At 45.7% G+C, this 27,963-nt stretch overlaps 1 protein-coding gene across 3 annotated transcripts in view; it reads left to right on the forward strand.

The window, feature by feature from the left end:
* UBE2G1 (ubiquitin conjugating enzyme E2 G1) overlaps window positions 1-27,963 on the forward strand; it is a 222,269-nt gene that overhangs the window by 99,520 nt on the left and 94,786 nt on the right. For 2 of the 3 annotated variants that reach the window (XM_086954798.1, XM_086954799.1), the window contains exon 2: window positions 7,294-7,396. In XM_086954798.1, the coding sequence (XP_086810924.1) occupies window positions 7,294-7,396 (103 nt within the window). Of the gene's footprint in view, window positions 1-90; window positions 220-7,293; window positions 7,397-27,963 lie in introns of those variants that run through there. The other variant, XM_086954797.1, reaches the window with a different exon arrangement.

A 27,963-nucleotide genomic window follows, 5' to 3' on the forward strand; every position in this document is an offset into this window, starting at 1 on the left:
AATAGAATGTTTACGTTAGTACTAGTGACGCAAATAGAGTATTGATTGACTGCAGGGCAGGACTGCCTGTTCTGTCACATCGGTGCCGTGACCCCGCTGAGTTTATGCAGTGCTGGTATCCTGCGGGCACGACGGGTAGAACCACCTGTCTGTCGCCCCACCTTGTTGCACAATCCGCGCCCCGGGTCCGAACTGCCTCAGACGGCATAGTGATTACCGGTATTTAACCACTTACGTATACTGTTCGTACACGATCTACATTCCGGTTAGTTTGCATTCCAGTATACTTTTACATGAGTGAAAGAGGACCCCGGGTAACTGAAGTCCGCAAACCCTTTTCTGTTTGGCACACTTGTGCTGCACAAAGACAAGAGGTATCCTCAGGGTCACATCCAAAGTGAAAATTACATCGAAAGGATTTTATTTTGTTTGTGTGGTGTTGTTTATATTAATGATCTGTGCTAGACACTGGAGACGCGAGGGAATAGTAGAGGTGCAGTAAGGTCTCATCGCCTCTTTGTCATGGTGCTCGCTGCACAGCAGAACGAGCTTGTGGCACATGTGCACATCTGGTAAACGTCAGACTTGCCAGTAAACGAGGGTCTTTTTGTTTGTCATTTATGATGCAAAACTTAAGCCATCCCGAGTATTTAATATTGAGACAATCATGCAGCCGGTGATCCCTTCTTTAGGTTTAATTTTGCAGAAACACATATTTGTGTTCTAATGTGGTGCTCTCGGTACAGTGTGAGGTTTTGTGTGCTGCTGTGCTAGAGTCAATTCGATTATAAGTGTGGTAGATGGCGGGCCGGGGGCAAGGTGTACATCTGTTAATTTCAAAAGGAAACGGCTGCATCTTGGTCGTGAATTCATTTCACCTTCAGTAATTGCTTTGCAATTGAGCAACAAAATAAAAATATCATAGGACTATAATTTACATATTTGGAAAAAACGCCAGCAAAAGTTTGCAGTAGCTTAAAGAAAGTCTTCAAGCAGTTTCATATTCACAAGGGAAATCATTTATACAGCAAAATTAATGTGTGAAAAGTGTAGCTCAAGTTAAAAGTAAATAAGTCGTCATAAATAACCCTTTGCCAAACTAGATCTCTAGGAACCTCCCTTCCGATTGGCTTCAGTTTTGTACTAAAAAAATCCAGCTCTGTACCTCCAAGGTAACCTGATCAAAAGTTTGTAGAAACTACGTAAAGGGGTGCCTGCATAAAAAAGTAAACCTGAACCAGGCATGGTTCTAAATGTCCATAAGGTTGTAGAAGTTTAAATATTTAACAGAATAATAGTTGGGCGAGGTTTGTGTGGATATGAAAATGTCCTCTCGCTTGCCCAAGGAGAATATATACATTTTTAAATGAGTTAAGTCCAGGATGCCTCCTTCTATGGTGTTTGTCCTCTATATCCTGAGAAAAGCAAACCGAGTATTCCCTATGTAAATGGGAGCCAAATTCCCCCAAACAGAAGATGATGCAAATCTAGATTCATACTTTTGTATGTCACTGATTTAGTAGCACTTGCAATCCGCAATAAAGCTATGCAGTAGCTTTTGAATTGAATGCAACCTATTGTGGTAATTTTGAAATTATAATTATGTACAAATCCAAAACAATCTTTTTGTTGGTCTTCAATGAAGACAGCCTAAATGTAAGAAATGTTCCTATAGTGGGTGTTTTTCTGTGGAAAATTCAGCTGTTACATTATTTATGGATTACCATATCTGCTCTACCAGTTTGAAGACTGTACATCTGCTCCATTGTTTAAAAGAGAGCAGACCTTGAGATTTATGTTGGACTATTGAGGCAGATGGTAATGTATCACGAACAACACAGAGGGAAGATAGTACTCACTAGTACTCACTAGCAAGATTGAATGCCCCCACGAATGAAATGATATCTGGGCAACCAGAAACCATGGCATGATCTCCCACATGTGTGTGTAAACCTCACGAATTTGAAAACAACTCAAGTTTGTTGTTTACCCTCCAGAGATAGAAATCAAAGAACATGGTTCTTGAGAGGAACCTTGAGGTCTGCGTAAATTAAAGCAAGAGACCTTCCTACTGGCTGATCATTAGGCTAATATTTCAAATATAGTAGCAAATGCTATTAAAATTAGGAGTATAAAAAGAAAAGGCAGAGAAACGGGAGTTCCTTAGGGGGTTGCATACATATAAAGCAGATTGCCTGGAAACAACTTGTTTGTATCATTTGGTTACCCACAAAGAAACCAGGAATGCACGTTTCCAATCGTAGTGGTTACCCACAAAGAAACCAGGAATGCACGTTTCCAATTGTAATTCAGGCAACTATCCCAGGCAGGTGCTGGTAAGAAGAATTCTTTATGACCGGCACTGAGACTGAAATTAATGAGCTCCCATCCGCTTCAATTTCTGTCCCCGACACTGTCCTCTCTCTGCCTTTTCTTGTCATATGCTGGCTTTTTCCTGCTACAGGGGTAGATGGAGGTTTATTCCCACTACCCCTTTAGTTCATTCTCTCCACAGTTTTTGAGGTTATATCAACTTGTTGCATCGTACAAGACCCACCTAGTCTCAATTTCTTCCCTTTTATACACTTTTTAAAAAGTCTATTCTGAATTGTATATCCTTAAAGAGGATGGAGGTCGCCCCTCTCCCCCCGCACCCCCCAGGTTTGTCTGTAGTCCCATGTATTTTAGGACTTTGCTGTATTACTTTTGTAGGGCCTGCACGGTATAAGGAAATTACCCAATCTGGCTCACAATCTAATATCCGTCCCCTCACAAGAGCTTGCTGGTCATCTCTACAGACCCCCAGGTCATGCAAGTTTTTGGAAGCCCTGCATGTCACAACAAAACATATGCTCTCGCAACTGCCATTTCCCCCATAGTATAGTTAGTGTTTGTGAAGCTGGTGCCCACCGACGCCTGCCTGCTACTGCCAAATACCTGTGTAGTTATCTCCCCCAGGCTGGGTCGGCCACGTGGTCTCTATGCACTGTTTGGTTGTTGCCACTTAGTCTGCTGACCCATTCCCTGCCTATCAAACAGATGGGGTAGAGGTGGTACAGGTCAGAATCTACACACTTCTATTTATTCTGCCACATATTTATTTTACTATGAGAATGAGTGATGTGTTTGGGCGCTTGCTAATAAAAATACTTTGGAAAGCCTTGTGCAGTTAGCACAGTTGATAAGCTTATAAGGGCAGATCAATGTGATGGCTGTATTTCCCTTCTCTGGTACAGCTGCTGCATCAGAGATGCAGTCAAAAGTGCTGTAAACTCTCATACAATGACAGTGTATGTGTATTAAGTCTGGACTGTGGGCACAGATTAAAATCATTTCTTTTGATTCGTGTTTGTCATCCACTTGGTACCGTAAGTGAGCACTTATTGTAAAGTCTCCTACAACACAAATCTATTCTTTTGTTAGCGCCGTAAACTGCTGAAATATATCCCCTGCAGAAACGTGTCTAAAAAGTGAGGCTCCTTACTTCCCCTCACTCCCTGCGTGGGTTCTGCTTTACATTTTGAAAAAAGAAAGGGCCAAAACAGAGCCCATGATACCGATTCTGCGTTAACACTTTGCTTGCCTGAAGTATCAAAGACTTGGAGCTGTATGATACGGGAGCAGTGGCGGGCTCTAGGGAAAAGTAGTGCTGAGGGGTGTTTAAATTTAAAAAAAAGCCTACTTACATGAGTACGGCCGCTGCCTCTTCTCAATCTTACCTCTGTACCTGGTTCTCTGCAGCACATAGTCTCCCAAAATCCCCAAAGCCAATAACGACTATTTGGTCACCAGCATGACGGCAACATCGTGATTGGTCTCAACTGTGTGGTTCAGCACTCAGACATGCAATACAGCCGGGTGGAGAAAAGCCAAGTGTGCATATCTCTTAGACCAACCCACGATGGCTGGTCAACCCGTCATGCGCATTTAAGTGCACCAATCGCTCCGCTCTCCTGTTCGTCACATAGCCCGCCCGCCCTAACCTGGCTCGTACTAAAAATAAAATATTAATGTTGTGTTTATCCTTTATTAAGTCGAGCCTAGCGCAGCGCACATGCGCTGCTCTAGGATAAAACGACCTCTTGGAATTGCTCTGGACTTCTGGCCTATAGCTTGCGGTTATGAGCAGCGTTGCGCGAACGCGCTGGCACCACTCTAATCACAGGACGCTGCAGCTGCAGTTCGGCCGCACTTGTTTGTGAAGGATGTTGAATTTTTAAACCATCGGGATGTGGTCTGCGGGAAAGTAGACATACAGCGCCACCATGTGGCGGACTCTCAGAAAAAGTGCCAGTATTGAGAAACAAGCGCCATTGATAAATAAATGCCGGTACCATACAAATTAAGACTCAAGATATGCTCTTGGGGCTTGTGCCCTTTACTTCACTACAGTAATCAATTAGTACATGGCATACTCGAGTCAGTGAGCCACTGCTTTCTCTACCAAATAGGAAGATACTTTTGAAGGAGCTATCTGAAGAGGAAGCTCAGTTGCATTTCTTTCTTACTTTTGGAAAAGCACATCATTCTCATCCTGCAATATGCTTAGTCTATGGTACTTGGCAAATACCTGGAAGACTAAGTCCTGGAAGCATTCATTCAATCTGTCATATAATCTATGATGATCTCAGCACCTATGCTGGAAAGTGATTATATATTTGAAATTAGTGTGTGGAGGGGAAGCACATTTTTTGTGTGGAAGCGCATAGCTTCTGCCCAATCAAAACATGTATTCCTGGCTTCCAGCAAGTGGGAGGAGCCAAAGCCCCGTTAGTGAGCCTCACATAATTGTCTGGCAACAGCTGCTCTATCAAACCAGACCATAAAACCTACCATTGCTTTAGCAGCATTAGCATGAAGAGAGGGAAGAGCTCTAGAAGCCTTGGGACAAAATGCTGTTTTTTTAGACGTATTTTCTTTGGCCCTTTTACTTCCCTGTGACTGATGCCCTTGTGTCTCTGAAGTTATGGTATCTGTGGGCCTTCTGTTCTTTTGTGCTGCTACCGCTATCCCAGTCAGAAAGATCTGGATACACTCTCACTGCCTCTTGTTTTTATTGCTTGCCAATCCAACATCCACCGGATTGGATTAGGCCATGTTCAGCCTAAATCTGGCATCCTGTCAGAGGTCGAAGTGGGCAGGATCGGTGGGGCACAGCGTGCACATACTTGTTTGATTTATGAAAAACCGTTACCGTACTTTTTGTAAAAAGATGACTGTCCCGGGACAGCTAATTGTGATAGTTTAAATGCTTCAGCTGAAGTGTCATTAATTTGCATATGTAAAGGATGCTTGAGAGCTGGTACTTCCTTTAATTGAGCTAATCACTTGAAATGTTTTGATGACGAAGATTTGTTCATTTTGATTGGTAGTGCAGTGTTAACTACTGAGTTGTGAAGTGTGTGCTTTTAATTGTATTCCCTGACAAGGTGTTGAAGGGACAGTTATGTAAAAAAAAAATACCTCATGTACAGTCTGGGTATGATTTAAAATCCGTATTTTCGAAGCACCATTTTATCTTAAACCTTTGTGTACTGCAAGGGTAACCTGATTACCTAAATATTCAGTGCTTTCTGTCGCAATATTTGACTTCGTAGCACTAAAAATACATAAGTTCATGTTCTCCACTGCACTGTCCAAGATTTAATTCTGTGGCTCTCTGGTTGCATACTCACAGACCTCTGCAGTGCTTTAACTAACAGACTTCATAACCTAATATAGTGCATTTCACAATGAGTAACAACTTTAAAAAAAAATGTATTTTTATTTAAGCTGCACGTTATTTTGTGTTTCTATCTGACTGTGAAAGACCCAAAAAAACGTATTATTTGTGGTTTCTAGCCACACCTCTGACCCCACCCCCATTGCATGCAGCATCACAGTTCCCATTTGAATGCACTTCGACTGCTGCCTCCTGTCTATATACCAGCCGCATTTTCTTGCACAGCCCACACAGTTCCAACAGCAAGCTTTAGACCCAGTATAGGACCACAAGCTGCCACGCGATCTGTTTTTTGGACCATTGTGTCCTCCAACTGCATGTATATCAGCCGAAACCACAAAAGACATGTAAAACTGACCTGGTGCCTTGGCTTTATTTATTATTTAACAAGCAGGTGCTCCTTGCGTCTAATTTTAACATGCTCGTTGGGTGCTGTTATTGCCGAAGATTGACGGAAGTCCTATTTAGCTACGGATTTGAGTAGAAGTGTTTAGTTGGACAGCTATTGCATTCATGGTAAATTATTGAAAATAAAAGTCCTATTTATTTTACTAAGTCCTACAACAGACTCAATAGTCCATTTACTGCGTACGATTCGTGTGTTAAGTTTATATGATTTTGCAAACCTTTATTTGCTGCAGTAAGCCTAGGCTGTAAAACCTACCAAACCTTATTATGGAATCCTGAAATGGAGATATTTGACTTCAATTACTTCGTATTAGTTTCTGGTGTCTTACACTGCATCGACAGCATACTACACCCGTTACAAGGATTGGTGGGTTGTCTTCAAGTCCCTCGGCCACACAGAACTGGCTGATGGTGCTTGGCCAAGGGTGCACCAGCAGTGCAAGAGTTACTTGCTCAATTTCCGTTCATGTTTTTATTAGCTATTGCATGCTAACAGTTTTATCGGTGCATCACAAAAGTCCCAGGAAGTACATAAAAATAAAATGGAAAGGATGAGAATGAAGTCTTGACATTCAGCATCAACATCCTTCAGTCTCACAGTTCTCAGATTAATTGTCGACTGAGCTTAGGTTTTGCCAAACTGTGACAAGTTCATTTGTTTTGTAAGTAGTGTGACCAAAGACCAGGACGAGTAGGAGTAACCTACTGTAACTTCCCAATGTGAATAACCATATAAGTGGTACCTCTTTTTTTAGCAAAAGTTTACTCCTACAAATAGAAAACAAGAGGACCCTATAAAGGATTGAAGGCTGGAAGGCTCAGAAGTAACACCCCTTTATTACCCTGTAAAGAGTAACAAACTAATAGACCTGCTCAGCAGAGAAAGTAGAACAAAAAAGTTAATTAAAACCGGTCTGGGACTAACCTAGTCGAAGAAATGTACTGTGTAAATAGTATAACGCCGGAGACTTATTTTAATATGTTAAGGATTGCACAGGAATTAAACTCACTGTTTCTCTAACAGGTGTTACTAGGGGAGCATGTTTGTAGATGAGATCGTTCATCAATCTGTTGTGCTTTTTTACGAAGCTTGAGTGAACAATGAGCTGGTTTCTAAAATTCATTTTAGCTTAAACATGTTTTTTCTTTCTTGCCTTTCACAGAGCTTAACAAAAATCCAGTCGAAGGATTTTCAGCAGGATTAATAGATGACAATGATCTTTACCGATGGGAAGTACTTATTATTGGCCCACCAGATACTTTATAGTAAGTATTAGCAGTATCTCTTAATTTAAATTGCATGACCTCTTCTATGCCAAATTATTGATTTTTCCGGAGAGTAAGACTACAAAAATTTACAGTTCAAGGCGCTGTGTTTCTGATGGATACATCTGTCTGTGGATTCCCCACCTTTTGAATTACCCCTTGCGCAGCATTCCATGGAAACTTTTTTCATATCTCTCCCACGTTGACGAGGACGTCACAATGGAATGGTCCATCGGCGCCATAGAAAGACCTAGTCGGCGTGCTGGCGTCAGCTCCCTTATTTCCGCGCTGTTGACGCGTAATGGTTTTTCTAGGACTCTCCATTCTTTTTGTAGTTTAACATTGTTAGTCTGTAATTTTAATAGTGTGATGGCTATTCAGCAAAAAGTCTCGATTTAAACCGTGTAGGAAAGGCGGGGGTCATAGGTCTATCCCGGACCCCCACAATGGTTGTCTTTGGTACCTGTCGTCAGACCACCGTGTTGAGAGATGCTCTTTGTGTTGCTGTATGAACCCAAAGGCCCTAAAGGAGAAGGAAGCCAAACTGTTCATGGTCAGGGCGAAGAAGCAGAAGAGGGTTCGGAAAAGGACAAGGACAAGGTCGAAGTCCAAGTCGCTGACGCTGCACACCACAAAGTTGTTGGGGAAACATCAGAAGTAGCTGCGTCATGGCTCCAGACATCGCTTTTCTAAGGACAAGTCGCCGAATTCGGAGTCCCCAGCTTTATGGCGTCTCGGGAAGGATGAATTCTCACCTTCCCCTTCACCACTGGTGTCCCCGGCTCATTCTCCGACTCCGAGGATCTCATCCCTGGAAAGCGACGCCTTCGACTCTGGCTACTCTGCCTCCGGCACGGTTGTCAGGCGCAGGAGCCAGATCCAGTATTATGACCTTGTGGTGTTCCTGAGCAGGCTGTACCGGATCTATACCCACCTTTTCCGGCTGCAGGTACGGATCCTTCATACCTCTTAAATACGATGTGTGGCATGTTTGTTAGGGCTGCTAAGGCTTCCGGTGCGCCTGTTTCTCCTATGGGACCGCTGTCATTTAACATGGGCTTACCTCATCATTATGCCCAGGCACCTTTTATGCCGATGACCCTGAATTGGCCTTTCCCGACGCCGAGGTTCTCAACGCAATACCATCTCGGAAGGAAAAGATGGATTAATCACTGGCGCAGTCAGGCTACAGTCCCGCACTGTCTCTACTTCTTGTGGCGCCTCTTCCCGTCCCTGAAGGGCCTCTATCGACTCCAGCTCCAAAATCACCGGCGCCGCGTCTGGTACCGCCAACACCAATACCTAAGATAAGGTCAAGAAGGGAGGCACAGAGGCTTCTGGAAAAGGAAAAATTCCAGGAGCATCATGAAGAGGCCTAGGAAAGGGAAATAGTGGATTCCATGCGTCAATTTGAAGGGCTTCAGGAACATAGTGGGTTGGATACGTCGCCAGAGTGGGAACTCTATTCTCCTACAACGCTTCCTTCATAGGGGGTTTCTTCCTACCAATCAGTCATCAGGAGGTTCAATCTTTGCTACAGAAAGGTGCGATAGAGGTAGTTCAGGAGCAGGGAAGGGGTCATGGATGCTACTGCCGGTATTTCCTGATAATAAAAAAGGACAGAAGATTGAAACCGATCCTATACCTCAGGATCTTGAATTTTTACCTCACACAGGAGAAATTCAAGATGTTGAACCTAGCTCAGGTTCTTTTGGTGCTGTAGCAGGAAGACTGAAAGGTGTTGATAGATTAACAGGATGCGTATTTTCACACTCATCGGAAGTATCTGCTTTACAGTAGGATCTCAACATTACTATTTTGAGGCTCTCCCGTTCTGTCTTACATCCGCACCACAGGTCTTTAGAAAGGAGATGGCGGTGGTAACGGCACATCTCAGGAGGTCAAGGATTCCGGTTTTTCCCTGTCTGGACGACTGTCTGCTCAAAGCAAAGTTGCCAGAGATGTTGCTGCATCATTTACAAGTGACAAAGAGGCTGTTGTTTGACTCTGGGTTTTTGATAGATATACCCAAATCTCACCTGGTTCCCTCTCCGCGCACCCTATTCATAGCGGTGGTACTGGACACTACTGTGGGTCATGATTTCTTGCCTCCCCAGAGAATTCTAGACATACAGGCTATGATTCAATTTTTCAAGATGGAGTGGCTGTTCCAGTCCTGAACGTTCTGCGCCTGCTCGGTCTGTTCGCTTCTGTTGGTCAACCGCGCATGCTGACACATGTTTGCACTCCAGTGGTGCCTCCGCAGGCAGTGGTTTCAGGACAACGGGGATCTCAGGGAGATGGTCAGAATCTCCAGAGACACTGTAGCTGAGCTGTTATGGTATAGTGTTCCAGGCAAACCTGTCTCAAGGGAAGCCGTTTCAGCCTCCTTCTCCTGTGGCCACAGTGATAACGAATGCCTCTACTCTAGGGTGGGGAGCTCATCTTGGGGAACCAGTGGTCAGGGGCCTTTGGTCTCCAGAGGAAAGATTGCTTCACATCAATCTTCTAGAATTGCAGGCGATAAGTTTGTCTTTCCAGGCTTTTCTTCCCTCCCTTCGCGTTCAGTCAGTTCAGGTCCTGACAGACAACACTACCGCGATGTGGTACATCAACAAACAGGGAGGAGTAGGGTCGCATCGTCTCTGCAGAGAAGCTCTGTGACTCTGATTTGTGCAATTGGAAATGATCTGGCCGGGGTGCTTAATGTGCATGCGACAGTCTGTGTGCAATACTCAGCCGATAATGAGTGGCTTCTTCATCCGGAGGTGGTCCATCAAATTTTCAGGATGTGGGGGGTATCCTTGGTTAGACCTGTTTGCTACTCACGTGAACGCCCACTGCCCGTCATTCACTTGTCTCCAGTATCCGATGTGGGGAGCTATGGAGGACACGTTTCAGTTACATTGGGGCTCTCAGCTTCTTTACGCATTCCTTCCCATACCCTTGATTCCTTGGGTTCTGAGGAAGGTTCGCCCAAGTCCTATTGATCGCCCAAATAATGGTATGGTATGGTACAGAGACCTACTTAATTTCTCATCGCACCCTCCACTCAGTCTCCCTTTCAAGGCAGTCCTCTCACAATCTCAGGTGTAGGTTCTACACTCCACCGCCAGAGCCTGCACCTTCATGCCTAAAGATCTGGTAGGTGGTCCCGGTTCATTAAGTGGAGCGGAGAGATCAATTGATTCTTTGCAGGCCCATTTGTCTTATATTATGACTTTCGCTGTTTCTTTGGTCAGCATGATTGTGCAGTAGCAACTGTTAAGGGATACTGGTCTGCCTTGTCAGCCTTCCTTTGCTTATCAGACCAACCCTCTTTAAGTCTCCCATAGTCATGAGGTTCATTATCTGTCTCACTAACTGGTTTCCTCCCAATCCATTTATCATGCCTTAGTGGGATTTAGGTTTAGTTCTTACTTTCAGATGGGGTCCCACTTTGATTGCGAATACCTCTGCCAGGCTGGTTAGTGAGCTACAGGCTCTTTATTCTAAGCCTCCTTTTACCTCTATTCATGCCGATAAGATGGTTCCCAGTACCAGAGCTGCTTTCCTGCCCAAGGTGTTTGTTCCCTTCCACATAGGACAATCGGTCACTTTACCCACTTTCTAACCTCCCCCTCCCCCTTCCAAGGAGGAGGAGAGACTGCACTGCCTGGACCCTAAGAGGGCGATCAGCTTTTACCTGGACAGGTCCAAAGACTTTGGACGACCAACTCTTCATTGGTTCCTTGGGCAAAATGAAGGGCAAGGCTGTCCACAAGAGAATGCTGTCCAGGTGGATCATTCTCTGCATCAAGAGCTGCTACGCCTCAGCCTAGAAGGAGACTCCTGAAGGTATTTGAGCTCATTCCACCTGACCAAAGTAGTCTTCGGCTTTAGCTAGAGGTGTCCCTGTTGTAGACATCCGCAAGGCAGCAACTTGGGCCTCCCTCCACACTATTGCGAAGCATTACTGCTTAGACTCAGAGGAGAGGAGGGACGGGCACTTTGCACGTTCTGTGCTGCAGGATTTTTTGGTATAGGTAAGCGGGCACCCGACTATAAGATCCTGAGTAAAATTCTAGCTACGTGTCTCCTGCCACATATGTCCGACCTAATACACTTCGATCAGGCGGGCTTCATACCAACTCGTAATATGGCACTGAATATTGGAAGATTACGGCACATTCTGGAAGCAGACAACTATAACGAGGAGGAGGCAGCCATTTTCGCAGTCCACATTGAAAAGGCATTTGATATCCTGGAATGGGCGTTCCTCTTCAGAGATTTGGGCTGGGACCAGGTTTTGTAGAGTGGACGACCCTGCTATACTCTTGACTCCTGTACTAGAGTCAAGACTGGGGTCCTTGTATCCGATAACTAGGAGGTGGGGAGGGGAACACGACAATGGTGCCCACCCTTTCCACTTTTATTTGCTTTAGCTATGGAGCCCCTGGCTGCCACAGTAGGAACGGGTACTCACTATCTGGGTTTAGTGGTGCTGGGCTGAACTCAACATATAGTGTTAGACGTTCGGAACACGAAGGAAGACCTTGATGGAGCAAGGGAACTACTTGTGTCACTGGGGAGGGTATTGAGTCTTCTGCTTAACTGGAGGAAGTCGTGGCTGATCCCCACTAAAGCATGGCGGGATATGCCGCAAATGGAGGTTGACGTATTATGGGAAAATGGGTGTCTCCCCTATTTGGGAGTTAATATCTACCATGACCGGGCGGATCTCCTGGAAGGTAACATAGGGAAAGTGATCAGAGGAGTGACGTCGAGCCTCACCTTTTGGGCGTCTCTGCCCTGGTCAGTGATGAGAAGAATAGCACTGCCGAAAATGGTGATCCTGGCGAGGTTGCTATACCTATTTGGGGTGTTACCCGTCTGGATCCCAGTGGAGATGTTTCCCCACCTGCAAACGTTGGTGATGGGTAAGCGTAGGGTGGCATGGGCTACACTATAGAGTCCAAAGATAGCAGGGAGTTTAGCACTCCAGGATTTTGAATATTACTACCTAGCAGCGCAATGGCTCATGAGGTGGGTAGCCGGAAGAGTGAGAGGAACTGACCAGCCATATGACACAATCCCAAGTTTAAGTTTGTCTTGCATAGTGCTGCACTTGCCCACACAGGGGAGGGATGGAACCAATGAAGTAAAAGTAATGCGCAAATGTTGGGCTAGGAGTTTAGAGGTCTAAAACCAAAAAGATGTATGCCCTGGAGAACCCTTTGGCCTTCTGCTCAGCACTTCCACGTGTAGGAGACAGATGAGGACTAGAGGCTTGGATAGCGGCAGGGGTGACCACCGTTGGCATACTATATGAGGATGGATCCCTACTACCATTTAATGATTTCAGAGCATTATGACGTCCCGTCAAGGGCATTTCTTAATTACAATGTTCTCTCAAAAGCAATACGTAAACACTGGGGGGAGGGCCTCTCTGAACCACCAACGTCGGAAGGGTGTCAATATGTAGTGACCGCCTACAGGACCTTCAAAGCACTTACCTGCATGTACCGATGCCTTAGTAATGAGGCATTGCCTTACTCCATCAGCTATGGGAACGATGGTAGGGAGAATTTAGGATTAGATATAGAGGAGAAACCGTGGGACATATTAGTTGAGAGGAGAACCAGTGTCACTAGAAATGCCATGTTCCAATTAAAACGTTTGTATGTGCTACTTAGAGTATATCTCACACCAGCAAGTATAAGCAGATACTTTGGGACATGAGCAGCTACATGCCCCCGCTGTGGAGGACCCAGGGCTGAATTATTGCACATGTTCTTGGACTGCCCTAAGTTGGAGAGCTTCTGGAAGGAAGTGACAACGGTAATGGCGGAGATAACCGAGAAAGAGGTACACGCAACACCAGGATACTGCCTCTTACATTGGTTTCGCCACACCTCCAAAACCAAAGTAACAAGTAAATTCCAAGACCTGGCACTATAGCTAAGAGGGGGATCGCTAGGAACTGGAAGGTTCCGGGTTACCCGGGGCGGACAGGTGGAACAAGGATTTCAGAAGATGGGTTGAATATGAGGGGGCAGTGCGACTGAGGGAAGCCAGAAGAGGCAGGGGATCCCTGGAGACAGCTAGAGCGTGGGGAGCGCTGGTGACCCTACTGAAACATTCAGATAATGATGCAGGGAGGGGCTTAAAAGATGGGGACCAAACATGACCACTTGCATGCTACCCAAGCACATGAGACAGGGAGAATTATCCAGCAAATCTAAAGGATTCACCTAAATAAGGCAAGATTTAGTGGGCTACATCACACCAAGGTACGCCTAGAGGGAGTGAGGGAAGGGTGAGGGAAAGAATTTGGTTAGTTGTTTCTATAGGGGATGGGAAAAGTTAAATAGCACAATATGAGACAAAACTCTGGTGAATGCGGATGGAAACTGAGCGATTCATTTAAGTTTATTGTATCCGGAGATGTAACAGCAAAGCACTATACTGTTCCTGCCACAATGTACGACAATATGATTGTCAAAAGACATGGGTACCATGGACTTGCTGTAGCTATATTTGTATTACAAGGCATAATCATATAGTCTAAAAAGTATGAAGACTTGAAGAAATGCTCAATATATATATTCTTGTTTTTTTTAAAAAAAGTTAGGCGGGCACCCTCCTCTGGCACTGCTTGGGGATTAAGTTCAAAAGGTGCGGAATCCACTTGCAGATGTATACATCCGGAGAACAAGTTACTTACCTTTGGTAACACTTTTTTTTGTGGCTACAGTATCTGCCTGCGGATTCCTCACTGAAGCACCCTCCTCCCCATTGCCTGCCTACTTACACCAAAAAGATTATTGATATAATGTTCTCGTATTGCATTGTTATTCAAGATGTTATGCTTTTCGCTAGAAAATGTCTAGATTTTGGAATTTTCAGTTCTTTCTTCTGTTATTTTATGTATACTTGAAGAAATGTTGTATATGCTGTATACTATGCTATATACTTGTGTAAATGTTGTCAGTTCACCTGTTCGCCTCGAAGGTACTGGAAGAAATGGGTGGAACGGATGCCTGCAAGCTGATGAGGTCTTGTTATGGCTCCGATGACGTCACGCGGAGCCGTTTCATTGTGACGTCCTCATCGACGTGGGAGAGCTATGAAAAAAGTTTCTGTGGAATGCTGCGCAAGGGGTAATTCAAAAGGTGAGGAATTCACAGGCAGATACTGTATCCACCAGAAAAAGCGATACGAAGGTAAGTAACTTGTTCATTACTTGCATCAAGAACCTGTACTCTCCTGGTCCCCGTGTACCACAGTGTGTGTTCTAGTACCTTGTATCTGGTGCTTTCTGTACAGTTTTTACCCATCCAGATATTTCGACGTTGCTTTCTTGACAGTTTGGACGAGTTTACACTGCAAGCTTTTCATTAGTTATTACATGTTTACTACCATTAGTTTATTTTAAAATGTACTTTTCTTAACTATTTCTGTGGGGTGTTTGAAGCTAGTTAACCTGGCGCTCCCTTGTTTTAATTAGCATAATTTTAAAGTTGTCTGCTCTTACCTCTTGGACTCTGCACTTTCTATATCGCACACTCCTTTGTAAGACCGGTAGGGTTATCCAGTATTATGGGTATCTTTCATAGATTCACATGCCTGAATCATTCCCCATCGTCGGGGTGGGAGTCCCCGGAATATAAAATAGTAATGTCCTAAAGACATATATATATATATATACTAATAGGCCGGAGGCCTCACATTAGTAACCTATCTGAGTCCTTTTGTAAAAAAGGACCAAACTATGGCCAGAAGCCAATCGGCTACTACCACCCTCTAGAACCTTCCTGGAAGGAGCCCTAGTCCCTCAGATGTTCTACCGCACGTCGTGCTAAGGGAGTCTCCACTGAGCTCTGCTCAGGTTTCTGGTATTTCTGAATTTTATCCATATTTTTCTCTTGATATTTACTCTTGTGAAGGAGGGCTAGAGTCTACTATGTCTACCACTCCTAAAAAAGGGCTCTTTAGACCTTGCGCCTCGTGTAAGAAGCTGAGACTGCATGTAGATGACAAACCTGAAGACTGCCTCTACTGTCCTGACCGTTCTGCCAAGGACTGTAAGGTCTGTCGCACTTTCTCGGTCAAGACTCTTAAAGACAGAGAGGGACGCCTGCTTCTGTGGCTTTAGAGACTGAAGGACAAGGATCAAGCAGTCTCCTCAGGTGAGAGCGAGTGTTCCTTTAGGAGCTCACACTCCTCTTCTAAAAGACCGAGACAGACTTCTCCAGGTCCGTCTAATATGCCTCCTCCAAAGAAGACGCCTAAGTCTTCAGAGGGTCATCTTAAGACCATGGCAGTGAAGACTTCTCTTCAGGAAACTACCTTCAAAAAGCCTGTGCTAGTGTCTTCTGCCATGACTGTGACAGCGTCGACAGTCACCATCTCTACGTCAACAGCTTCTGCCTTCACCGCCTTGACGACATCTACTTCAACTTCGTCGTCGTCTGGTAGGTCTATAACATCTGTTATTCCTGTCAAAAGATCGTCGACGACGCCTCCGTCGTCGACAGCTCCTTCGTAGCCGAAGCCATCGTCGTCGACGAAAGTCCCTTCGACCACGGCGACCACCTCGTCGACGAGGTCATAGACGACGAAGCCGCCGACACCAGCGTCGACGAAGCAGTCTATGACAAGACCATCGATGAAACCGTCGACGACAGTACCGTCGACGAAGACGCCAACACTGCCGTCGACGAAGAAAACACTGTCGACGGATAACAGATGCATCATTGGAAGGATGGGGTGCGTTCCTGCAGGAACTTCAGATACATGGTCAGTGGTTGCCAGCAGAGAAACTGCTCCACATCAATCTGTTAGAGCTGAGGGCAGTATACCTGGCTCTTCGAGCTTTCCTGCCCAGAATCAGGAACTCCCCAGTGCTTGTGAGGACGGACAACACCACCACAATGCACTACTTAAACAAGAAAGGGAGAACTCGATCCATGACGTTGTCTCAAGAATCGCAGCAAATTTGGAAGTGGCTACTCCAATACAACATGTCGCTGAGGGCGGAGTACGTCCCAGGAGCAGACAATACCCTGGCGGACTCTCTAAGCCGGCAAGGGTCAATCTACCACGAGTGGGAGCTCGACCAACATGCCCTTGACGTATCCCTCATGACTGCAGGGTCGTCCTAGCCCGGGCCCAGGCTGACAGTACCAATAAGACATTTTTTTTTTTCCCTTAAGTGGAAGAGATTCTGTTTATGGTGTAAAGCTAACAAACTGCACCCGTTCTCGTCATCTCCGGCACAACTGCTGCCCTACCTGCTTCACCTAGCCAACTCGGGACTGGCCCATGCCTCAATCAAAGTCCACCTGGCAGCCATATCTCGATTCAGACGCTCTTAGTCTGGTGCTTCTCTGTGGTCCAATAGACTGATCAAGCAGTGTCTAAAAGGCTTATTCAGGACTTATCCTCCAGTGAGACCTTTACCACCTACATGGCAGCTCAATCTTGTCCTGGCGCAGTTCATGAAGCACCCCTTCGAGCCGATACATAAGGCGGATCTCAAATACTTGTCATGGAAAACAGCTCTCTTGCTGGCTCTCACGTCAGTAACGAGGGTGAGCGAGCTACAGGCTTTCTGTATTCAGGACCCGTTCCTTCAGTTGATACAGGACCGAGTCAGTCTACGGACTAACCCCAAATTCATACCAAAGGTTCCATCTGCTTTTCATCTGAACGAACCTATTGTCCTGAGATCTTTCTTCCCTAATCCATCTTCTACAGCAGAAAGATCTCTACATTCCTTAGATCTGAAGAGATGTCTAAAATTCTACCTTCATAGAACAGAACAATTTCGCAAATCCAACCAATTATGTATTGCCTTCAGCAGGCCCAGGAAGGGCCTACCATTGACAAAGCAGAGCATTTCAAGATGGATCTCTGCAGCTATCGCCTTCTGCCACCAACAAGCGGGTCATCCTCTGCCAGCCAAGGTTCGGGCTCATTCCACTAGAGCGGTTTCCACCTCCATGGCGCTCTTTTCTGGGGTGCCCATTGTCGACATTTGCAGAGCGGCGATATGGAAAACATCACATACGTTCACCAAGCACTACTGTTTGGATTCTGAACTTATGAAGGATGCAGCAGTGGGACATGCGGTGCTCTGTCATCGATTCCATTAGAGGTGAGCCTTCTTCCTTTCATCCCACCTTTCCAATTTTACTGATTGCACATTTCTTATCCTGCTACTGCTTGCAGTTTCTTTTGTTGCACTATTGATAAGTTATTATCAGGTGTCTTACATACTATATTATGCGAAATGTGCTGCCTACTACTCGCTACTCTGAATCAGGCATGTGAATCTATGAAAGATACCCATAATACTGGATAAGAAATGCGTTACTTACCTGTAACTGCAGTTATCCAGTATTGTTATCTTTCATAGATTCACATGCAACCCACCTGCCTCCCCTGGAAGGGCTCACCTTGGTTCTCTCAGTAGGTACTACTTAGCACGGTGCTTACGAAAATCTGAGGGACTAGGGCTCCTTCCAGGAAGGTTCTAGAGGGTGGTAGTAGCTAATTGGCTCCTGGCCAAAGTTTGGTCCTTTTTTACAAAAGGACTCAGGGTACTAATGTGAGGCCTCCGGCCTATTAGTGTATATATCTATATCTATATCTATATCTATAGGACATTACTATTTTATATACCGGGGACTTACCCAGACGATGGGGAGTGATTCAGGCATGTGAATCTATGAAAGATACCAATACTGGATAGCTGCAGTTACAATGCTGCCTTTCAATGTTTCTCCATAGCGGGGCTTCCTTCATAAGTGTGGACACCTTTCTGTGCTTCCAAGGTGGTCTAGTGCATATGACCACCATTGGGTATAAGAACCAGAACACATTTAATACACGCAGCGGGAACGCGCCAAAGGCAAGCTGGTCTTGGGCCCCAACCCCTGTATCTCAGCCACCAGCACAGTGCAATCATCCTATATACTCTCGGCATAGGTTAATGTTACTCGACCACAATGGTGAACATGACTACTGTACTAAAACGACTTTCAATCACTTAATGAAAACCTACTCCCAAAATGCAGTAACGGTAAATTTCATTTTGGTTCCTTCCACAACGTATAGCAGATTAAGGCTGCAGTCGCTTTCCCTAATAAGGCATCCGATAATGTAAAGCAAGTTAGATGCAAATCTGCATACGGGAATAAAGCTATCTCTAGCTATTTACTCAATACTAGATCTTTGGTAAAAAATCGTAGTGAAGCAGACTAATTTATACATTCAGATAAACCTGGAGTTTTGCTTCTTACTGAAACCTGGTAAGAGACTTTTCTGGGTCAGATCTAGTTGTGGCTATTCCAACAGAATAGTCTATCCTTCGACAAGACTGCACGAAAATAGCAGGTGGCAGTCTGGCAATTTTGTAGGACTTTTTTAAATATTCCATTTCTAAATTGGAGTTGTCATGCTGCAAAGCTGTTGTATTTAGAAATTAATGCTTCTTTTATGTTTTGGGGTTTATTAATCCACTGCAAACATAAGAAGATGATGGACGGCGTCCTGAAACTTTTCAGACACTCACCCCCAGGCACTTTGGACTTTGATTGAGGCATGGGCCAGTCCCGAGTTGGCTAGGTGAAGCAGGTAGGGCAGCAGTTGTGCCGGAGATGACGAGAACGGGTGCAGTTTGTTAGCTTTACACCATAAACGGAATCTCTTTCACTTAAGGGAATATGTCTTATTGGTACTGTCAGCCTGGGCCCGGGCTAGGACGACCCTGCAGTCATGAGGGATATCTAAGTCCTGGAACTCTCTGAACTCAGGAGCCAAGCCGATAATCTGAGAGATGTCAGATCTGGATGCTGGACTTGCCCCTGGTTCATGGTGAGGAGATGCGGGTAAGGTCTGAAAGGAATCGGAGGCTCCAGCGATAGAAGGTGAAGTTCTGTAAACCAGTGTTGGCGGGCCACGCTGGGGCTACCAGGATCAAAGTGCAATGCTCTGCTTTCAGTTTCCGAAGGACCCTGGGGATCAGGGGAAATGGTGGAAAAGCGTAGGCAAAGACGTTGCACCATGTCATCGAAAATGCATCCCCGAGAGACCCTTTCTGGGGAAGCCAGCTTGTGTAATGTTGGCATTTTGAATTGATCTTGGTCGCAAACCGATCCAGGTGAGGTCTGCCCCATCGGGAGAACACTGCGTTGTGGCATGTTGGTCGAGCTCCCACTCAGATTGAGCCTTGCCTGCTTAGAGAGTCCGCCAGGGTATTGTCTGCTCCTGGGACGTACTCTGCCCTCAGCAAGATGTTGTGTTGGAGTAGCCACTTCCAAATTCGCTGCGATTCTTGAGACGTCATGGATCGAGTTCCCCCTTGCTTGTTTAAGTAGTGCATTGTGGTGGTGTTGTCCGTCCTCACAAGCACTGGGGAGTTCCTGATTCTGGGCAGGAAAGCTCGAAGAGCCAGGTATACTGCCCTCCGCTCTAACAGATTGATGTGGAGCAGTTTCTCTGCTGGCAACCACTGACCATGTATCTGAAGTTCCTGCAGGAACGCACCCCATCCTTCCAATGATGCATCTGTTATCACGTGTGGGGAGGGGGGGGGGGGGGGGGGATTATAAGCGCCTGATATCTAAAAAGTAAATAAATATTCAGACAACGGTCCTGTGAAAAATTGCCATATGAGGTTTGTGACATAATCATTTTTTACAATATAGTATAGACTGGTAGGAGGCAAGCCTCAATGATAAAAGAATACAGAAAGATTTGAATGGTTCGGGGGTTCGAGATGAACATAACAACAAGTTAGCAGGCAGTAAGCAGCGCTGCTGCGCACGTTCTAACCCAAAAAATCTACAACCTGACTAAAATAGGAATATTCGTATACAATTTGTGCAAATAGAAAGGACTGTGCCCTATGCACTTTTGCTAACGGGGAGTTGGACGTTTTGGGGCAGATTCACAATGGCACGCGAAAATACGTAAAAGAGTGCTCGTGTAGTACTCCTTCTCCTAAAATGCTTTTGTGAGTCAGTTACAATTTATCCAAAGGACAAGATCAGTGTAACATACGACAACTGGCGTCATCTATTTCCATAATGGGACTGTATTACTTGAAGGGATTATTTGAAAGAGATATTCTCTGGGTGGCAAGACGAGTACCATAAAAGAACCTCACGATAATTATAACAAATGGAAGAAAGACATTACTGATTTTTTTAAACTCTTCAAGGAAGAATTATGTATATAAAGATGCATTGGTTTCAGATTTCGTTTACCCAATTCTCAATAATCTGGGATTTTTTTAGTCTGTGAAAGATTAAATGTTATACTAAAATTAAGTAGTTCCAGTTAGTGCACAAGGATCTGGGGAATGTATGCAACCAGAAAAGAGCTAATCGAAATAACTCCCAAGGCACGGGAACTAAAGTGAAGAACAACATGTATTTATTTGTAACAACCCTAATTAGCCGTGTTCAGAAAAGAACCTGAAAACCCTCCTATTTTAAGCACTCATCGGCAGCCTGCAGAAAATTCTAAGCCAAGTCGGCCGCATCACACTCTTCCAACCTTGAGTCTCAGATACTTAGAGAAGTTTTCTGCTCCGGGAAGTAATGTGTTTTGGTTTTACAGTAAAAGACTTCTGCTGAAAGCTAAGAAATAAATCAAGTCAAAAAAGTTAAGGCACATGCAGCAGTCACCTTCGTTCCATTACTCAAATTCTCTTCGCCAGCGGTGTGTCTTCAAGCCGGGTAATCACAATCCTTCTGCCCAGGCATTTTGAGCTGCCCAGCAGAGAGCGTAAAATGCACAGCTGGAGGACGAATGAGAAAATGAGGAGTAGAGATAGAGATGTGAAAAGCAGTGCGTGAGGGATGCCGGGTGGGCTAATTCCGTAGGATAAGGGGCTGCTGTGCACAAGGATATTCAGCAGTGACTCCCGCCCGCATAGAACAGTGAGGCGTGGCTATCGGAAAGGCATGCACCATAGAAAGGACACAAAATAAACACAGTTGAACAAATGACTAACTATAACAAATAACAAACGCGCATCTCTCACACAACTGATATTCTAAGCATTGTTTGCACACCCAGTGATGAGTTTCTTATAAAACAAAGGTGAGCGAGGCACTTACACTTTTCAATCGTTAAATGGGACACATGGCTCGTCCATAGGAAATTATACTACCGGTTAGAATCAAAGCAGGGCCTGTAAATGTGACGTGCAAGACAAGTGCAACATGTAGGCTGGCCAAAGAGGGTGGACACAGATCGCATATCAGTGCAGGACAGAAAGGCAAAAAAAGGTCGTAGAGCCCGCGACCTAACACCGTGTTGAATACACGACATGGTCGAGAGAAGATCAAAAATACACAACTTGGTCAAGAGAAGATCAAAATATTATCTAGAAATAGGAAATGCGAGCATCTTTTTAAATAATGATTCCATAAACTCAAAAATCACAGAAAAACGGGAATGAAACTAGTTACTGGGTGATGATCTGTTAAATCTCTGTTGGGAAGCGATGGAAGGGGTCTTTGCATCACAACGACGCACTGCGGAAAGCCTAAACAAGTGACAAGATATTGTGCTAAGTGGGCTAGGCATGCTAGCCAGTAACAATACAAAATGAAAAGGTCAACCAGGTGAATTAACTGTAATATTAAGGGGGAAAAGCAATAATGCCCTGTGCTCGCTTCAGCAAACCTTCCTTGGCTGAAGTAGAGATAAACAGGCGTGCATTTACGTGCCCTGACATCAAGCCCGCGAACAAAGAAAGCAGTCTTCTCAACACAAGACCTCCTCTGAAAACGTAGCCCACACACTCGTGCCCAGCAGGTTCATAATTTGCAGACTCTATAATAAGCGCTATGACAGCACCAGGATGATTCTTGAAATGTGAAAACAAAACAAGAGTACAAAAAACGCGGGCTTACGTGAACAAAAGGGACATTTTCAAAACTGAATGCACTCAAGCAGTGAATCAAAGGGGTGAAAACTAACTCATCTGTTCACAGATTAGTGTGAATCCAATTAATCGAGGGGCAGCGGAAGCCTTTGATGTGGCCTTGCGGCCATGGAGAAGTGCCGAAGGGAGGCACGGCCTGTGGCAGGGGGAAGGATCAGGCAAGCTCGTGAAGTGAATAATTAGGGGAGGAGAACTGGCAGGCTGATAGGCAGAAGGCTCAGGCAAGCTCGTGCACAAGGCGGCGTGCACTTCCCAAAATCCTCTGAGACCCCCTGGCCTTAAGAAATGGTTTGACCGCATTAGGGCTCTTTTCCTATTCCTGCGTAATAGGAAAGGACGAGCCCTAAAAAGGAGCCCAAAGGGATCTTGTCTTTGACAGACGTGTCTAATTTTGGTGTCCTGTTCCTTTGGGGAGTAATTTTGGATTTATACCTAGTCGAGAGACATACTCTAGTGTAAATATGCTCCTACTCATACTCTGACAATTTGCTTTGCTTTTTCCAACCTTTTTTACCCCACTGATTTAACACCTTGTTGGTAAGTTTCAGTTCTGAGGCCATTTTCTCCTCCTTTAGAAGGTGCCACCCATCAAAGTTAGGCTTCTTAATTCACTGCCCAGAGTTTCTTTTCCAAGGTACTGAAGTCTGGTTTGAGTATGTTGAGTTTTTTTTTTTATGCAGTCTCATTAAACCGGTCTTCAAGCTTTGCACTCCTTCTCTTACCATGCGCTCACCCTTGAAATGCAGTGGAGAAGTTTGATTTACTAGAAAATTTATCTATATCATTTTTTTCTCATACCAACCCAGCTCACAAATGGAGGCTAAAACAATGTAATTGCACACATAAAAGACTGTGTTTGCCAATACATAAAAAAACGCAAAAGGGCAAGTAGCACTTCAACTCTGTATTTTAATGAGCGAAGCACTCCTAAAGAGTAAAAACTGCAAATAAAGTAGACCTTCTTAGCCTACAGGCTGCATTGCACACCAATAGCATAGAAACTGAAAGCATTTTTAACAAAAACTGGCACCGTGCCTTTAAAGCAGCCATGACCCCTAGCTGAACATCATGCCTCAGGGGTGACAGGTCAGTTTTTCTTTCAGGCTCCTTCTGTTAGGACCCTGGATTCACAGCTCTCTACTTTCTTTTTACTTTTCTGGCTATCTTGTTTTTTTGTGGTTCTCTTTACTTCACTCGATGTCTTTTGATATTGGAGTGAAAGTTAAACCATTTTTGTGTGACATATCTTTTTTTCTGTCAAAAATGCCTTCTTTGTTAGATCCTTGCCCTGCTTGTAGCAAAAAGAAGGCCAAGACAGACACACCTGATGTGTGCATTCTCTGCCTCCCTGAATCAAATACTGCAGGAAATTGTGTAAAAGGACCATCCAGGACAAAGAGAGAATCCGTCTTTATGGCCTCTCAAAAAGAGGTAGGTCTCCTCTAAATACCAAGAAAAGGGCGCGTTCAACGTCTAGGAGCAACGTCCTGATATGGTCCCCGTTGGCGCCGGGCTAGACGTCGAAGGGACCGACGTCGAAGGGACCGACGTCGAAGGGACCGACAGCGGGATCGTCGTTGAGGGATTTGGCACAGGAGCACCGCTCTTCAACTTCTAAAACGAAGTCTCTGTCAGCGTTAGAAAAGCGTCCGTTGTCGAGAAGATCCTCCGCCGTTGACTCTTTAGCGATCGACGTCAAGACTTAGATCATCGACGCCGAGACGTAAGTCATCTTCGACGTCGCGAGGCAGGGCCTCAAGCGACTTCAGCAAGACGTTCGGCATCAAGGCAGCAGTCTCCATCTGTTTCGCAGCAGACGTCGAGGCACAGTCCTCCGCCTAAGGAAAGGCGCTCAACGTCTAGACACAGCCCTCCGTTGAAGTTCAGAAGATCGACGTTAGGGCACAGCCCTCCGTCGAAGAAGCGACTGTCGACGTCGAGACAGGAATCTCAGTCTAGGCGCCACTCGACGTTGAGGCACAGTCGTCCGTCGAAGCGAGCACGATCAACGTCGAGGAAGGAGTCTCCGATGGGGCGTCATTTTACGCTGAGACACATCCCTCCGTCGAGGAGCAGAAGATCAAGATCAATGCCAAGGCACAGGTCTCCGTCGAGGCAGTCCGCGTCAAGACACACGCCTTCAAAATAGATGTCGAGACAAAGATCTCCATCGCATACAACGTCGAGGTAGAGGTCTCAGTCCGTATCCGTTCCAGTAAGCTTCTCTCAGTCTCCTTCGTAGATGTCGAGAGCAGGCTCCCACCGTTCCATCACCAGGTCTGGTTCCTCAGAGGTGGTTATTTTATCTGCAAGTAGCCAGGGTTCTCCCTCTGATACTCATGCAGAAAGGACTCACCAGGAAGCAAGAAAATCCCAACGTTGTTCTCCTGCTAGAGCGATGGGGTCTCCATCCATTCACCTCTCTCCCAGATGGATGCAGCTGTTACATCAATGGGCTGATCGTGCACAGGCAGCAGGTACTAGAAGGGAACCCAGTCCGGCTTACAAGTCCCAGCTGGCTCGCTTAGCACAAGATGCGGACCTTTCTCCTCCAAGAGGAAGACCTCGGGCTCGCTACCCTACACTGGCACCTAAGAGAAGATCAAGATCATGCAGCAGAAGGAGAAGGCGCAGATCTCCAACTCTTGCCACCTCCTCCATATACTCCTCAAAGCGGGACTACACGCCCACCTTTATTGATAGTCCACCGTCGAGGATCTCCCCGGTGGACGATGTAAGCATATTTCAGGACGTGCTTGCCAGGGGGGCTTCCAAGCTGAACATCCCCATGACTGTTCAGCAGAGTACTTCTATAATTTTTGCGACTTTGAACCAGAAGACTTCTCGCCCATTACTGCATCTGGTACTGGGTCTCCTTAAGCCAGTGATGGACATTTTTCTTACGCCAGCCATTCTCAAGACTGCGCTGGTGAGAATTCTGAAAGTTTCATCCATCGGAGGTGGATCCCTCCTTTTTGAAGTCAGATCCAAAACGAGACTCTGTAATTGTGGATGCCGCTAAAAAGACCCACTCAGCGGCCTCCTAGTCTAAAGTACCACCAGACAAGGAGAGCAAGAGTCATGGAGGATAAAAGTATGTGGCACTATCGCATCCATGCTCAAAGATTCCAGTGCTTCAGCTCTATCAGGGTGTTACGATTGAGTATTGTGGGATTCGCTACAGTGTTTTTCAGTTAAGTTACCCAGGGAAGACCGCAAGGACTTTGAAGAAGTTTTGCAAGAGGGCAGCTTAGTGGCTAACCAAGTCATTAGTGCTGCGGCCCATGAAGCTTCACTCTCAGCTCATTCCTACGCCCACTGAAATTGTGCCAGAAGATCTTAATGGCTTCGCTTTACAGCTATGAAGCCAGAGGCACAGTCCCAGATTCTCGTCCCGGATTCTCAACCTGCCATTTTCTGGTTCATCGTTGTTTGGCTCACACACCGATGAGGAGATAGCACAGATGAAAACCGAGCTAGATACTCTAAAGGCTGTAGGGCTGGAGAAAAAGTGTTGTCGCCGTTACCGCAATACTGATCGCCGATCCTTTCAACAGAGGGTTCAAACCACTCATTGGCAAAAAAACCAAAACCAGCAGGGTCAGCAAAAATCGCAATTCCAGAACCGGCAATCAAACCGAGGAAGAGGAGGGAACCGTCAGTCCTCAACGTCGACAAAACGTCCAGCCAAACAATGAGGGTCTGCTTCCTCCAGTACCGTGCACCGCTCCAGTAGGAGGAAGTGTTGCAAATCATCTGCAAGAGTGGCGAACCATCACAAAAGACCAGTGGGTGCTGGCCACACTGCAAAATGGGTACTCTACATTTCCGACGTCGTCCAACCTTGATCCATCCGACAACATCATCAAGCTACCAGATCAACATGCTACAAAGGGAAGTGGGCATCCTTCTCCAAAAGTCCGCCATAAAGAACGTCTGACGGTCTCAAAGAGGTCAGGGAGTGTATTCCAGATACTTCCTGGTAAAGAAAAATGGTCAGAAGTCCAAATACAGACCCATTTTGGATCTGTGAGCACTCAACTAGTCCATCAAATGAGAAACATTTTGCATGCTGGCTCTCCACCAAATATATGCTCACCTTCGCAAAGGGGATTGGATGGAATTGTGTTCGGCAAGATGCCGATTTTCATATACCAATAATTCAGCATCACTGGCAATATCTACGATTGATAGTCGGAACATCCCACTATCAATTCAAAGTTCTAGCCTTCGGCCTGAAATCTGCTCCCTGGGTATTCACGAAGTGCATGGCAGTGGTGGGAGCTGCTCTGCGGCGCAGAGGCATCTTAGTCTACCCTTATCTGGACGTTTGGTTGCTGAAGGGCCCCTCTCCCCAGAGTGTGAGGAACCATTTCCAGCAGTGTCTCGGGCTCTGTCAAAATCTGGGCCTACACGTGAACTACCAGAAGTCAACACAGCAACCCACTCAAACAATCCACTACCTGGGGGCTCTGATAGACTCTGAATGAGGAAAAGTTTTCCCTTCGGAGGAGAGACAGTTATCCTTCATTCAGAATGGTAGAAAAATCTTAAGGAGCAATCTGTTTTTGGTACGTCAGATCGCCTCTTTGCTCGGATCGATGGCATCCTGCATTTTTCTGGTGCCCAATGCCACATAAAAAATGCGTCCTCTACAGCAAGATATAGAGGACAAATGGGATCGAAGGTCTTCTAGCTGGGAAGACCAGATCTGTCTATCACATGCAGCCAAAGCATCCATTCCATGGTGGATAAAGAGGGGCAACCTGGAAGTAGGAATTCGTTCCATCAAACTCCTCCCTCTCAGACACTGATCAGACGCATCACTACAAGGATGGGGAGCCCACATGGGTTCTCTCCAGACGCAAGGCCTATGGTTCTCGAGAGAGCAATTGTACCATATAAACATGATGGAACTCGGGGCTGTTTATCTGGCTCTCAAGGCTTTCCTCCCTTCGATTTAGTTGAGTTCCATCCTAGTACAGACTAACAACACCACCACAATGTACTACCTGAACAAGCGGGGTGAAATCGATCGAAGACTCTGTCATTGGAAGCAAAGTCCCTTTGTCACTGGATACCGGCGAGGAAACTATCCATCAACTGCCGGGAGAACAATTCTCAAGTGGATGCCCTCAGTCGCTACTTCTTGAAACAGCAAAACCCACAAGATGATGGACGGAATGTTGCACAATGGCAAACCATTCACCCCCAGTCACAGATCTGGGTTTAATCCATTGTTGTTTTGCTCACCAAGCCACCCAAGTTCGGACATGGCCATATGCAAATCAGTCTTGACCCTGTTCCTCATGGAAACAGTCCAGCCCAAACTGCTAAGCCGTGTCTTCCCTGGACCGGAATCAAGCATCCTAGGACCGGTTTCTGGCTATCAGCCTTCTTCAGCCAGGATAGCTAGACTCCAGTGGCTTAGTGAGCACGGGACCCACGTCTGGGCATACCCTTCCCACATAGGGTGAACAGCAAACACCCAACATGATGGACGGAATGTTGGACAATGGCAAAACATTCACCCCCTTTCACAGATCCGGATTTAATCCATCGTTCTTTTGATCGTTAAGACACCCCAGTTCAGACATGCCATATGCAAATCAGTATTGAC

The sequence above is a fragment of the Lissotriton vulgaris genome, chromosome 2_1 (assembly GCF_964263255.1).
Source record: "Lissotriton vulgaris chromosome 2_1, aLisVul1.2, whole genome shotgun sequence".
In the NCBI taxonomy this organism is placed as follows: Eukaryota; Metazoa; Chordata; class Amphibia; order Caudata; family Salamandridae; genus Lissotriton; species Lissotriton vulgaris.